Genomic DNA, 15,291 nt, shown 5'->3' with positions numbered 1-15,291 from the left:
TATTTGAAAATCCATCCATCGATGACAAAGATATGGACCGGACACGCCCATCAATGCACTATCCTTTTATATCTAAGTGTGACCTTGACCTTTGAGCTACGGACCTGGGTCTTGCGTGCGACACGTCGTCTTACTGTGGTACACATTCATGCCAAGTTATTTGAAAATCCATCCATCGATGACAAAGATATGGACCGGACACGCCCATCAATGCACTCTCCTTTAATGTCTAAGTTTGACCTTGACCTTTGAGCTACGGACCTGGGTCTTGCGCGCGACACGTCGTCTTACTGTGGTACACATTCGTGCCAAGTTATTTGAAAATCCATCCATAGATGACAAAGATATGGACCGGACACGAAAATTGCGGACAGACTGACAGACCGACAGACGGTTCAAAAACTATATGCCTCCCTTCGGGGGCATAAAAAGTAAACTGGTATAAAGAAATGCGGTTCAGTTGGATTGCTCGAGGAAGACAAGATTTAATGCCAATTGTATTTATATAGTCTATTTTCTGTCCATAAGGAGTCCTATCTCAGACATGATTTAATGGATTTCAATAACCCTGCCTTTGAAAATTTTTGTATTATACATTAAATTACCAATTAATAATTACAGGAATTCAGCAATAAAGTAAAATTAATCAATGAACAATTTTATCACTGTTGGATAGTAAATCAAACAAGAGGGCCAAGATGGCCTAGGTTGCTCACCTGTGTAACATACCATAACAGTGTAAACATGTTTTACCTAGTAATTACATGGAAACAAATATTCTGACCAATTTTCAGTAAGACTTGACCAAAAAATGTGGCATCTTGAGTGTAAACAAGCACTTTCTTTGATTTGACCTAGTGACCTAGTTTTTTACCCCACATGACCCAGATACGAACTTCATGATAACAAACATTCTGACCAAAACTTAATGAAGACAGAATAAACAAGAGGGTCATGATGACCCTGGATCGCTCACCTGAGAAATATGAGCTACATGTTTCAAATGTCAAACTGATGAGTTTTAGAAAATTTTTGAAAGATTTTCCGATGTACAATCAAGTAACCCCTGGGGCGGGGCCAATTTTACCCCAGGGGTCATGATCTGAATACAGTTTGTAGAAGTCTACTAGGCAATTTACATATCAAATATCTAAGATCCAGGCCTCCTGGTTTTGTTTTAGCAAATTTATGAAGTTTTCCTCATGTACAATCAAGTAACCACTGGGGCTGGGTCAATTTGACCCTGGGGGGGGGTCAAGATTGAACAAATTTTGTAGAGGTCCACTAGGCAAGGCTACATGTCAAATATCTAAGATCTAGGCCTTCTGGGTTTATTTTTAGAAAAATTTTGAAGATTTTCCTATGTAAAATCAAGGACAGGGCAGGGTCAATTTTGACCCCAGGGGTCATGATTTGAACAAATTTTGTAGAGGTCTACTAGGCAATGCTACATGTCAAACATCTAAGCTCTAGGCCTTCTGGTTTATTTTCAGAAAATATTTGAAGATTTTCCTATGTAAAATCAAGTGACCCCTGGGGCGCGGTCAATTTTGACCCCGTGGGTCATGATTTGAACAAATTTTGTAGAGCTCTAGGCCTTCTGGTTTATTTTTAGAAAATTTAGAAAATTTTTCTATGTACAATCAAGTAACCCCATTGGGTGGGGTCAATTTGACAACGGAGGTCATGATTTGAATAATATTGTAGAGGTCCACTAGGCAATGCTACATGTGAAATATCTAAGCTCTAGGCCTTCTGGTTTATTTTTAGACAATTTTTGAAGATTTTCCTATGTAAAATCAAGTGTCCCCTGGGGCTGGGCCAATTTTCAATGTCAAATATCTAAGCTCTAGGCCTTCTGGTTTATTTTTAGAAAATTTTGAAGATTTTTCTATGTACAATCTTTATTTATTTATTTATTTGGGTTTTACGGCGCACCAACACAGTATAGGTAATATGGTGCCAAACAGGACTACAAATTTTGGTTTCACATCTCATTTACATCGAAATAAAAACATGAGGTATGGAATCAAAATTTGCATACCTGCTGGAATCGCAGAGTTACAGCAAAACCAAGTGTTAAGCCCCTATTAGTCGCCTCTTACGATCATGCAAGGGTAAGGCAGTGGTTCCAATTCTTTTCATACACAGATCGTCCCAGAACCACATAGGGCCTATGTACAATCAAATAACCCCATGGGGCGGGGTCAATTTGACCCCGGGGGTCATGATTTAAACAAATTTTGTAAAGGTCTACTAGGTAATGCTACATGTGAAATATCTAAGCTCTAGGCCTTCTGGTTTATTTTTCGAAAAATTTTGAAGATTTTCCTATGTAAAATCAAGTGACCCCTGGGGCGGGGTCAATTTTGACCCATGTGTCATGATTTGAACAAACTTTGTAGAGGTCCACTAGGCAATGCTACATGTCAAACATCTAAGCTCTAGGCCTTCTGGTTTATTTTTTTTTTTTTTTTTTGAAGATTTTCCTATAGAAATCTATGTAAAATCAAGTTGACCCCTGGGGCCAATTTTGACCCGAGGGTCATGATTTGAACAACTTTAGTAGAGGTCCACTAGGCAATTTCACCTGTCAAATATCTAAGCTCTAGGGCTTCTGGTTTTTGAGAAGAAGATTTTTAAAGATTTTCCTATGTAAAATCAAGTGACCCCTGGGGTGGGGTCAATTTTGACCCCGGGGTCATGATTTGAACAAATTTGGTAGAGGTCCACTAGGCAATGCTTCACACCAAATCTCTGAGATCTAGGGCTTCTGGTTTTTGAGAAGAAGATTTTTAAAGTTTTTTCCTTTCGGTTGTCATGGCAACCAGAGTTCTGCATGGAATTCAATTCTTTGAACAACTTTTGTAGAGCTTCACCCAAAGAACATTCCAATGAAGTTTGGATGAAATTGGCCTAGCGGTTTATGAGGAGATGTCGTTTAAAGTAAAAGTTTACGGACGGACGACGGACACCGGACGGCGACTGATCCTAATAGCTCACCCTGAGCCTTTGGCATTGGTGAGCTAAAAATGTGCCCCATAGGGTGTAAACAAGCTTATTCTTTGATTTGACCTGGTGACCTAGTTTTTGACCCCACATGACCCAGATAAAAATTCATACGATATTTCATGCAGACAAACATTCTGACCAAGTTTCATGCAAACGAACAAGAGTGTTAACACGCTTTTCCTTTGATTTGACTGGGTGACCTAGTTTCTGACCACATATGACCCTGATTCAAACTTGGCCTAGGAACCATCAAGATAAACATTCTGACCAAGTTTCAAGAAGATAGGTCATAAAACGGGCCTCTGGGTTGTTTACAAGCTTTTCCTTTTATTTGATCTGATGACCTAGTTTTTGACCCGATATGACCTAGTTATGATTCAGGCCTAGAGATCATTAAGATAATCATTCTGTGCAAGTTTGTATCAAATCAAAGCATAAATGAAACCTCTATATGGCTGAAAAGTCCAAAACAGAAAATTTTGCCCCTTTCAGGGACAGTAACTCTAGAACCCATGATGGAATCTAGCTGGTTTTCGAAAGGAACCAAGATCTTATTGTTGTGTGTAAGTGTGATTAAAATCAAATATAAAATGTCACTTCTATCGTGTTCACAAGGTAAAAATTACCAAAGTTTGGCTCTTTAAGGGGTCAATCAAGGGCCTAACTCCGGAACCTATGAGTGGATCTGATAGATTCATCATGGAATCCAAGATTTATTGTTGTTGAAGATATTTTGCAAGTTTGTATCAAATCAAACCATAAATGAAACCTCTATATGGTTGGAACACACGATGGGATCTGGCCGGTTTTTGAAAGGAACCGGGATATTATGCAAATACAAGTTGCGTGCAAGTTTGATTGAAGTTGATTTCAAAATGTGGTATCTATTGTGTTCACAAGCCAAAAATAGCAAATTTTGGCCCTTTAAGGGGCCATAACTCTGGAACACATGATGGGATCTGGCCAGTTTTTGAAAGGAACTGAGATATGCCAATACAAGTTGTGTGCAAGTTTTATTAAAGTTGATTGCAAAATGTGGTCTCTATCATGTTCACAAGCCAAAAATGGCAAATTTTGGCCCTTTAAGGGGCCATAACTCTGGAACCCATGATGAGATCTGGCCAGTTTTCGAAAGGAACCGAGATATTATGCCCATACAAGTTGTGTGCAAGTTTGATTAAAATGAAATACAAAATGTGGTCTCTATCGTGTTCACAAGAAAATAGTGGACGGACGGACGAAGAAGGGCGATCACAAAAGCTCACCCTGTCACATAGTGACAGGTTAGCTAATAAAAACAGGTAGTAAGAACTTGGCAGCTTGAAGTGCTACCTAAATCCTTTCATTCCTTCATGGTCTATTATATAAGGTACAGTCATTGAAGGCAGATGGGGAGCAAACACAATTTCCATCTCCCTTACTACGGTTTCTAGAGGACCCCTTGCACTATCCTGCTGTATCACAACAGTATGCTGGGTCCGAGCCAGCATGAGGCGGGTTGTCACATGATTAGACCAGGCCAGACCAAGAGATGGAACAAGCTGTCTTCCTTCTGGATTCATTGAACTAGTCACCTGAAAGAATTCAAATAGGAATTTGAGTGATGTTCACTGACATTTGAAATATGTTTTGGGTTTACCGCCGTTTTTCAACAGTATTTCATGTAAGTAACAGCAGGCTGCCAACTTCTCCACATGATTCAGTGATGGAAGACAATTTTTCCAGACACAATGTTTCTGTCAAATCATCATAAAGAACATGTGCTTCAACCAGGTAGCGACTTGCAATCCATAGGTCTATGACCTCCCTACTGAGGAAAAACGCCAGGCTTATTTGGCATATAAAACCCAGTCACATATCGTTTACAAAGTCTTATTTAAACCTTCAGCACAGTTTCAAGCCCTCAATCATTTCTTTATACTAATTTCTGGTTGTAGTTTATCATACCTTTTCCAAAGTAAAGATTAGCCTATAGAATATCAAAAGCATACTCTGAACCTGTGTCCAAGCCTGAACTAGGTTTTTATAACAACATTGTATAGGCATGTCAAAAACTAGCTTCAAAGCCGAAAGAAAGTCTCCTCCTCCCCTACAGCTGTCCAATCCACCATTTTATATTTATTTTGCTTCAGATATAACAAACTTTAACAAATACCAAAAATATATGAGTGTAAACATGCCTGACACCCCTATAAAGCAAGAAAAGTATAGGATTAGTCTGCTCTGGAGGCAAGGGTTGCAAAGCCTTTCAGTCTTCAAAATTCCAAAGTTAACATAAAACGAAATTGATTCAAACACATATAAATCAGGTTTATACACAAATACACCAAAATGTGTTTGGAAATACTTATAATACTGCTTGAAGACTGCCACAGCCACTGAATATCGACCAAGAATTTTATTTTACCCAGACTTTTCTAAAATTTCATTTTTCACTGACCATTATCAAGATTTCCCTTACAATTCACTGACCTTGAAAAAAATCATTTTCCCCTGACTTTTCAAGGTAAGTTGCCACCCTGGATTTGTTTATTATATACTTAAACACAATAACAGTTACTCGATTACTTGAATCAGTTAGTCATGTAAAATACATGTGAATGTTTTATTGCTAAGACACGGGATAAAATGACATCAAAATAATATCACCCGTCTGTGGTGGGCCAATACTTGGTTATAATGCCTGCTTCCATTTATTTGGCCTGGGTTAGAAAATTTTGTCCTATGCAGTTTTGTTACTATTTATAGTAAGGTATACAACAATGTATGTTAAATGAACTAATTGGAGATCTGTTACATTGGCTGAAAACTCAAACTATCCAGAATAAATTCAATTTTTAAGCAGTTCGTGCTGATGACCACAAGACAGAGAAAACAAGAGAAAGTGGAAGTACAACAAAAATCTCTCAAGACAGACCATGATAGCCAAATAAATTTTCAGAAAAAAACATTGACAAAATGAGTTACCTGATTAATACAGACAACAGGTATATGATACTGGTGGCTATATTTGTACAGCAATGAGCCAAGGGAACTAATATGTTGCGCTCTCTTATACATCTCGTGGCCTTCATAATCACTTCTGAAATGTGCCGCCACTGAATCAAGAACGATAAGTTTGACAGTAGCTGATTTCAGCAACAAATCTGCTTTCCTTTCCAAGCATTCCATCAGACCTTCCTGGAAAACAATGAAAATATGCAAGCATTAATTAGGCATACTATCTTGATTATTATTCTGGAAAGCAGCAAGGGGCCTCCAAAGCTTTGGAGAGTTGTATCAAATCACTTGGCATTTATTGATGAGGTAAAAGCCTTAACAAGAGTAAGTCATTACAAATGAAGAAGCCATCAGCTGGTTTTGTGGCAAGTGTCTAATTCAAGTCAAATGGTTCTGACTTATTACAGACTTTAAAGTCTTTAAATTGAGTGTATTGCCAAGTGGTTAAAAATGCTGACTTGGAATCACCTCTGTTGGTTTGAAGGTTAATTTTTCTACTGTGGTGGCCACTTAAGCATTAGATTTGACCTGGTGACCTATTTTTGACCCCGGATGACCCAATATCAAACACTTTCAAGATTTTATTGAAAGTAACATTCTGACCAAGTTTCTTTAAGATTGGGCCAAAATTGTGACCTCTAGAGTGTTAACAAGCTTTTCCTTTGATTTGATCTGGTGACCTAGTTTTTGACCCCAGATGACCCAATATCGAACTCGTCCAAGATTTTATTGAGGGTAACATTCTGACCAAGTTTCATTAAGATTGGGCCAAAATTGTGACCTCTAGAGTGTTAACAGTCAAATTGTTGACGACGGACGGACAACGGACAAAGGGCGATCACAAAAGCTCATCTTTGAGCACTTTGTGCTCAAGTGAGCTAAAAAGTCATATTTGGAAAATTATATTTACTGGTAACAGGAAGAGTTTGGTATATTGAGTTAAAAGCTATAATTCCATCCACCCTTTTCACACACACATCTATTTCAGCTGGATTTTTCCTTGAAAAATGCCCATAATTCTACTTTAAAAAACGGCATATTATCGAATACCAAAATACTAAAGATACGGATGTCATATTTTTTGCTTTTTAGTAAAAACATCGACTGAGATTTCAGGGTATTGTCATAGCCAATCCACTTTAGCTCAAAATGGAGTCAGAGTACATTTCTACAAATGGCAGTATCAACTGGTCAATCCCCAGGTGAGGTCATTGTTCTCGGTTACAATTTGATATCTGAAATCATTCATCCTCCACAGAATCAAGAAACACTGGTTAATTTAACTGCCAACCATTATGTAACTCAAACACAATTGACTTTGTTGTTCCTTTTTGTTTCTGGGTTTAATGCCTTTTTCAACAGTAATTCAGTAACGTAACTGCGGGCAGTTAACCTAACCGATGTTCCTGGATTCTGTACCAGTATAAAACCGTTCTCTGCAAGTAACTGCCAACTTCCCCACATGAATCACAGGTGTAGGATGAATGATTTCAGACACAATGTCTTTTATCAAACTGTCACAGGGAGCATACGCCTCGCACAGATATCAAGCTCATGACCCAGCGATACGTAGATCTGCAATCTCCCTACTTAGCTAAGGTGGCGGAAAAATGGCGCATAACCCAAAACAAATGATATCAGTGTTATAAGAGAGTAAAACAGTGCCAAGCCTTTAGTTAGGTTGTTTTTATCAATACTTGTACAACACTAAAAAACCCGCCCGCTTAGCTCAATAGGGCTTTTCATATTTCTAACAGAGATTATTATTTATAAAACTTACAAAATCAGATACATGTTCAATAAATATTCTATCTCCAAGGTTTCCATGGTTACAAATCTTTTTGCCATGACGACTAGTGAAGTTCTGAATCATCTGATACAATCTTTTGCTTGGAAAAGCATCTTCTGTGCAGATATACAGAGTTCCTATAATTTAAGAAATCAAATTCATAAATGTAGTTGCTAAGAGAAAGAGGTTTTTTTTTTAGAAAATAAACCATAGTTAATCTTTTCATTTCTTTGGACATTACTAAACAAATCTTTGACTATTTGAAAACTTGAAATAAAGCTGCCATTGTATGTTGTATGTAAATTCAGATCAATTTATCTAAAATCTGGTGTTTCAACTCAATTCTTCAGTTACAAATATGGCAATATTAGTCTGAATGAGGCTATTTTTGCAGTACTAAGAGCATGAAAGAAAAACAAGTTTACTTCACCATTTCCTGATTGCTAATATTATTAACCCTCACCCTGCTGAATTTCTATAATGAACTTGTCCCTCTTTCAATTCGGACAGTACCATTAACTGTTAAAAGGGGTGCCTACCAAAAAGATACTGACTGAATGAGGACCAGTGCAGATCTTGATCAGACTGCATGGATGTGCAAGCTGATCATGATCTATGCTGGTCGCAAAGGCAGAATCAGTCGTTGCCAGCATTATAAGGGTTAAACCTTTTCTTTGTAATTATTATTTCAAACAGAAAGTCATTTTTCTAGTCCTTGTCCATGTTTTAATCAGTTATGTTTCTGGGACATCATCACAGTGTTCTTCACTTTTGCAAAGGGAGCTGATTTTAATTTCATGGCATGGCATATTACATGACAAAGCACTTCCTGTGAAAGTGTAAAATTTATCAGACCCTCTTGAATTTGAAAATATTTTTTCCTGAATGTGCGAATCAGCTTTTAAAGTAGGTCAGATTTGTTTCCTGTAGGTAGTGCTGCATACTGTTGTTCTCACAAAACACATGAGACAGGATGTAATGCGAAAGTAGCAGCAAGTATTGTACAAGTGGTCCACCTTATTCAAGTTGATTATAGAATAAATTTTTTAAGTTTTAACTCCTGGAAGTGTTTACCTCAAGGTTTCCTGTCATTTAAAAAAAAAGTCTGGATAACTAGCAAACAAGGAAAATCTGGATAGAAACTTAGAAAAAGAAATGAAACAAAACTAAAATAACATTCTTAGAGTATGATCAGCATTTTCACTTCCCATATGTGAAAACAAGAGGGCCATAATTGCTCTAGATTGCTCACATGACATTCACAACTGGATTGAATAACTCTGTAACAAAGGACAGTGCTTTGAAAATCAGAAATTATTTTAAAATTGGACCAGCAGTTTCAGCAGTTAAGGTTTTCAAAGTTTTCGAAATACATGTAACAATATAGGGAAAACTAGTCCCACCAACTGGTGTCCATGTTTTAGAGAATCGCCCAGAAGTTCGTCAAGCAGTTTCTGAGCAATAGATTTCTAAAGCTTTTCCGTTTGGTTACCATGGCACCCAGAATTTATCATGGATGTCAAGTTCTGTGGCTGACAGATGGACTGATAAAGGACAGGTGATTGACATGAAACAATAGTAAAAGCTCATCATGAGCGCTTTGTGATCAGGTGAGCTAAAATGCATCTGATGTTATTTCTATGAACTTTGCATAGTGGAATTTACTGACTGGGCACATATAGTTTACCGATGTTGAATGATCAAAGGGCAATATCTCCTTGAAACTTCATTCAAACAGATAATGAAGAAAATATGTGCATCTCCTTTTGAGAGTAAAGCATCCTATGAATCTTTGCCATAGTTTACTAATGTTGAATAATCAAAGGGCAATAAATCAGTGAAAAATTATCCAACCAAAACATAAAGAAAACATGCAAATAACCTCTTGATAGTAAAGCTTCCTATGAAGTATGGCTAAATTCCAACCAGTGGTTGCTGAGAAATACTGCGGACAAGAATTGTATTATAATAATAAACTACTGTTGAATAATCAAAGGGCAATAACTCGGTGTAAAATCATCAGACTGCCACATGAAGATAGTATGCACATCTCCTCTTGATGATAAACCTTCGATATTCGGCCACTTCCCACTGGAAAATGAGGTCATTTTTTCCCAACTGTGGCAGAGGAACTTCCCAAAATGAAAAAAAAAATATATATATATTTTTTTGATTGGCAATTAGATATCACAAATAGAAAGCAATGAGCTCATTTATGATTAGGAAACCACCAAATTGTGTCCTCTGTTACATACCTCTTTTGCAGAAGGAAAAAAAAGGCCCTGTTTCAATAAAATACTCTTTTCCCAAAATGAGCAATTACCGCGTATGAATTTCCCAATTTGAAAGGCCACGGCCTCTTCCCAATTTCCTGATGAAAAGCCCTGAATAATGAGGTGAAATATCATTCAACTGGAACACGAAAAAAGTATGTGCATCTCCTTTTGATAGTGAAGCTTCCTATGAAGATTCCCTAAATTCAAACCAGTGGTTGCTGAGAAATACTCCAGACTAAGAATTGTACTATAGTATACTATTGTTGAATAATCCAAGGGCAATAACTGGGTGAAAAATCATCCGATCGAAACTAGAAGATAATATGCGCATCTCCTTTCGATAGTAAAGCTGAATTTTAAGTATGGCTAATTCTAACAGGTGGTTGCTGAGAAATACTCCTGACAAGAATTGTACTATAGCCACTATACTACTATTGATTAATCAAAGGGAAATAACTCTGTGAAAAATCATCTGACCTGAACATGAAGATAATAATTATGCTCATCTCCTCACAATAGTGAAGCTTCGTATGATGTTTCTCTAAATTCCAACCTGTGGTTGCTGCAAAATACTCCAGACAAGAAATGCAGGACGGACAAAGCGGCGACTATATGCTTCCCCTTTGAGGAGCAAAATAAACAATTAAATACCATTATCAAGTCCCCCATATTCCTTAGGCAGCTGGGCTGTGAGACTGAGCTGTAGACCAAACTGTGTCTTTCCACTAGCACTCTCCCCTGATATTTCTGTTATACCCTCACATAGTATTCCTCCTGAAACATGATACATCAGTAATTCTAACATGGCTCTGTTTGTCAAAAATCAAGTGTTGTATAGCCTGCAATAAATAATACGTTTGATGCATGGACCATTGAGAGATCAATATGATGTAAAAATTTTGCCGCATGATATGTTCATCATTACACATTGAATCAGCATTATTTTTTTCCATATTAATCCTCCAAGTGGTTTAGAATAAAAATAATCAAGACCACGTACGTACCTTGTGGATTATCATCTAAAATATCACAAATAATCATGCAGATGCTGTAATATTCTACCACTCTGCATAATGACTATGTGTTAATTCCTGCTCATCTGAACACCATGGTATATCAGACAAAAAAGCAACAACATAATACCTTGTTTATCAATAAATACATCTGCAAAATTGTTCATAAATTACCCAATTTGTGTCTTTCTTTTAAAAATCTTGCACAGCAAGAGGTCCATAATTGCCCTTAATACACTCATCTGAGCTTGACCTTTTGTCATGAAGTATGTATCATGACACACTGCATTGTTACCGGTAACTAGAACAATTTAGTTTAATGAAGATCAAATCAAATCACTGTAGCGAAGCTATTTGTGTTGCGTGCAAAAAATGATCAAAAGGATAGGATTAAAGATGGTGGCCATTTTGTTGGTTCAACCCATTCCAGAGGACCGATTTACCTTGTTGATTAAGTCCTCTGGAACGAGATGAAACGACAAAATGACCGCCATCTTTTCCCATACTTTTGATCATTTTTTCCACATGCCACAGTGCAAATGCTGCATCAGAAGAAACACTCTAAGCTTTTTTTTCTATTTTTCGCTCTAGCCACTCCAAAACAGGGCCAAGCAAAATCATTTGAACAAGTTTGCGGGAAATCCAAGCGCCATAACTTAATGGACAGGACCATCAGAAAATAAAATAACGTCAGTTAAGTTTTGGTAGCAAAAACAAAGACTTGTTAGAAATACCATGTGGGAAACTAATCATGCCACAAGTTTTGAAAGATACATTTGTTATGCATTCCGTACTTTTAAACTTTTTGGTGTCTGATTAATTTAAGTGTCACATAGGTAGATTTTTCATCTTACAGCAGCGTGCTTTTCACATATTTATACAAATTAACCTGAAATTTACCCCTGAGAGCTTGGTCCAGTACTTGGCAGCCAGTTGTTAGCCTACATCGTCCAGACTCACCTTCATCTTCAGTCAACTGTAAGGCTTAAAATAGAATCAGAGTATATTAGCAACATAAACAAGTGACCAAGTATTGCAGAGCAGAACAGAAGTCCCCTACCAGTATAAAACTTTCTTGGTGTTCGTCCCTTGTGGTTGTTGGCAACAGTGTTAAGACAAACAAGAGCACTGCCTTGCGGGTGCAGACGCTCATCTGATTTTTTTGTATCTGTATAATAGAAATATTCTCATACCCATGATTTTCTAAGTCCAAAAGGGGCCATAACTCTTGCAAAAAAGCAATGTAGAGTTACGGAACTTGCTGTGCAGAGTCAGCTTTTAATGGCGAATAACTGCTCCAAGATTTAAAGCAATAGCTTTGACCATTAGAAGTTTACCTAAAAGCAAAACTTAACCAAGAAATCTGATATTTCCTTAGTCCAAAAGGGGCCATAATTCTTGCAAAAAGCAGGCTGGAGTTATGTTTCTTGCTGTACAGAGTCAGCTTTTAATGGTGAACAAGGTTGCAAGTTTTAAAGCAATAGCTTTGATAGTTTAGGAGAAAAGCTGACCTAAACACAAAACTTAACCAAGAAATCTGATTTTCTAAGTCCAAAAGGGGCCTTAATTCTTGCAAAAATGAGGATGGAGTTATGTTTCTTGCTGTACAATGTCAGCTTTTGATGGCGAACAAGTGTTGCAAGTTTCAAAGCGATAGCTTTGATAGTTTAGGAGAAAAGTTGACCTAAACATAAAAGTTAACCAAGAAATCTGATATTTCCTAAATCCAAAAGGGGCCGTTATTCTTGCAAAAAGCAGGATGGAGTTACCTTTCTTGCTGTACAGAGTCATCTATTGATGGTAAAAAAGTGTTGCAAGTTCCAAAGCAATAGCTTTGATAGTTTAGGAGAAAAGCTGACCTAAACATAAAACTTAACCAGGCAACGCCAATGCCAACACCGAAGACGCCAATCTAGTGATGACAATAACTCATCTTTTTTCCCCAAAAAAATCATAAGTTTGACTGTCTATCACGAAAATGCGTCAAATCTACATTATTTAGGTTCATTTAAATTGATACATATTCATTTTATTGTGGTGTATCTGATGCAAGTGCCAAAACAAAACTCAAAAAGGTCGAATAACACTTCGTTGTAAAACTTATAATAGTAGCTAGTAGTGTCTTTTTCTTAGTTTGTTATGCCTTATTGACTTTCAAACAGATTTTCAAATAACTAAATTTATTAATATTATTGTATTTAAATTAGAGTGTGGCCTAGTCGCGAGCTGTATTCCATTGATACTTTTATTTAAAGTCAAAATTTAGGTATCAATTGTCTGCTTATATAATGAAGAATTGTAAGATCTCATTTCATCGAAAACACATTCATGTACCAGTCCGGTTTTGGAAAAAGTTCATACTAATACTTTTAGGACCTAAATGATTATGAGCGTTAATTTAGAAATTCCGATTGTTTCTTTTCGGAACAAGACTTAAAAATTAATTTCTGATTATATTATTCTCTGGCTTCATTGAAATTAATATGAAATATTATCGGCTTTTGGAAAAAGGAACGTAAAATTAATTTTTAAAAAGTTATCCTTTGTTCTGTTTTAACTGAATAATTTATGGGGTTTCCGGTAATTGGGCTCCGTTCCAGAGTTAAAAGTTTTATTCTGTCTGGTGCCCGTAGCTCGGTGGTTAGAATGTCTTCCTCTTAATCAAGAGATTGAGTGTTGAACCCCGGTGGAATCACACATGTCGCCAGGCCATATTGCAAATGTATATATTACTATGCTTTAATATTTTAAGTATTTCTGTCTACACATAGTGTCGATAGGGTAGATTTAATCGATGTAACTCATTGCAGACTTGGAGCGGTCTTCTGCGCATGCCCGAAAGTGATTATCAATTGTAGCGCACGGCAAAAATATGCATATTTTTGCGGTCCGCATACATTTAGTGTACAATATGCATAAAATACTGGCTAAAGGTTAGGGTTAGTATCACCATGGTTACAAAATATATACATTTAAGATATTTTCGTTCAAATTTAGTTAATCCAGTATGTACCAGAGTCTGTAATTTATACCGGCGCTCCAAGTCTGCATTGAGTCACTGTCAGATTAAATTGCCAAAATCGCACAATGACGATTTTACATCTTGAAGAAAATTGCCAATTTGCCATAGTACTAGAATATATAAACGATTAGTTTGTTTTTTGATCAGATTTACGGTCGTTTTCAACATTATTCAGGCAGTTCACCTAACCATCGTTCCTGGGAAAGACCAGTGCTAGACGCCAAAGTCCGTAAGCAACTGCCTACTTTCTCACATAAAGAATTCTAGTCGGTAGCAGGGCTCGAACCTACGACCCTCCATCAGTGAGAGGTTTCAGAGATTCAGAGAATGTATCTCCTACACTACGGACCCTGGCTTTAAATGAATATAATGAGCATACAAAAATCACATGTGAAATACTGAATACTGCACCGTTTATAAACATTCCAGAGTATCTATGCATTATCAAGCATAATGCATGGAGCTCAAAGTCAAAATAACCATTGTGTACTTTTGAATAATTCAAATGCATTCTTCAATAAAGTTTGTGTTTGAAAGTTGAAACCTTCATTACTTCCATAGTGAATAAATGTACACACGTCTAATATGCAATTGGAAGAAGCGATGTATGCATATATATTTCTGTTGCGGCGTAAAAACGATAAAGCGTTCTTTAGAGAATTACCACAGTATATATATGTATGTTCCATGTGCAATAACAATTTAACATATTACTGCCGTAGTGTATAAACTGACACTATTTTAGTCTAGAAAAATCGTATGTACTAAATAGCGATTGCACATCACAATCGATTACCACAGTGCATATTTGCTTTTTATTGGAAAAAGTTCAGAATTACCGTAATTCAACAGTGAAAGTAATTGGAGAAAAGTCAACAAAACGCATCAGTGGCAGATCTGTGGTTTTCAGACTCCTAGAATGCCGAAGCCGCATAATGCAGACGTAGCGAAATAGCTTTAAATACCATAGCATAGAAATGAGTAATTAATTAAGTTTTAAAAACTGAGTTTGATAATTACCGCGACGAGCAACATTCAGATTTAACTGATTTCATACCGTTTTGTTAATAACATAAATGAAAGTTTACACTTCAGATGAAATTCTGCAAAAAATAAAAAGCATTCAAAGTTCACCCAGATAGAAAGAAAAACGGAAAATATCCGGTAGTCCTACGCTGT

General features: G+C 36.8%; 1 protein-coding gene across 1 annotated transcript in view; it reads right to left on the bottom strand.

Annotated features, from left to right (window-relative positions):
* Positions 1-569: 569 nt before the first annotated feature.
* Positions 570-15,291, bottom strand: part of LOC123545350 (DNA repair protein XRCC3-like) — a 40,771-nt gene continuing 26,049 nt past the window's right edge. The window contains exons 3-7 of the mRNA XM_045331675.2: positions 11,991-12,074; positions 10,729-10,851; positions 7,793-7,938; positions 5,980-6,192; positions 570-4,586 (exon numbers count right to left, since the gene is read on the bottom strand). Of these exons, the coding sequence (XP_045187610.2) occupies positions 4,341-4,586; positions 5,980-6,192; positions 7,793-7,938; positions 10,729-10,851; positions 11,991-12,074 (812 nt within the window). The 3' untranslated portion in view covers positions 570-4,340. The remainder of the gene's footprint in view (positions 4,587-5,979; positions 6,193-7,792; positions 7,939-10,728; positions 10,852-11,990; positions 12,075-15,291) is intronic.

The sequence above is a fragment of the Mercenaria mercenaria genome, chromosome 1 (genome assembly GCF_021730395.1).
Source record: "Mercenaria mercenaria strain notata chromosome 1, MADL_Memer_1, whole genome shotgun sequence".
NCBI lineage: Eukaryota > Metazoa > Mollusca > Bivalvia > Venerida > Veneridae > Mercenaria > Mercenaria mercenaria.
Note: the sequence above shows the minus strand (reverse complement) of the source record. Positions and strands in the feature narration are given on the sequence as shown.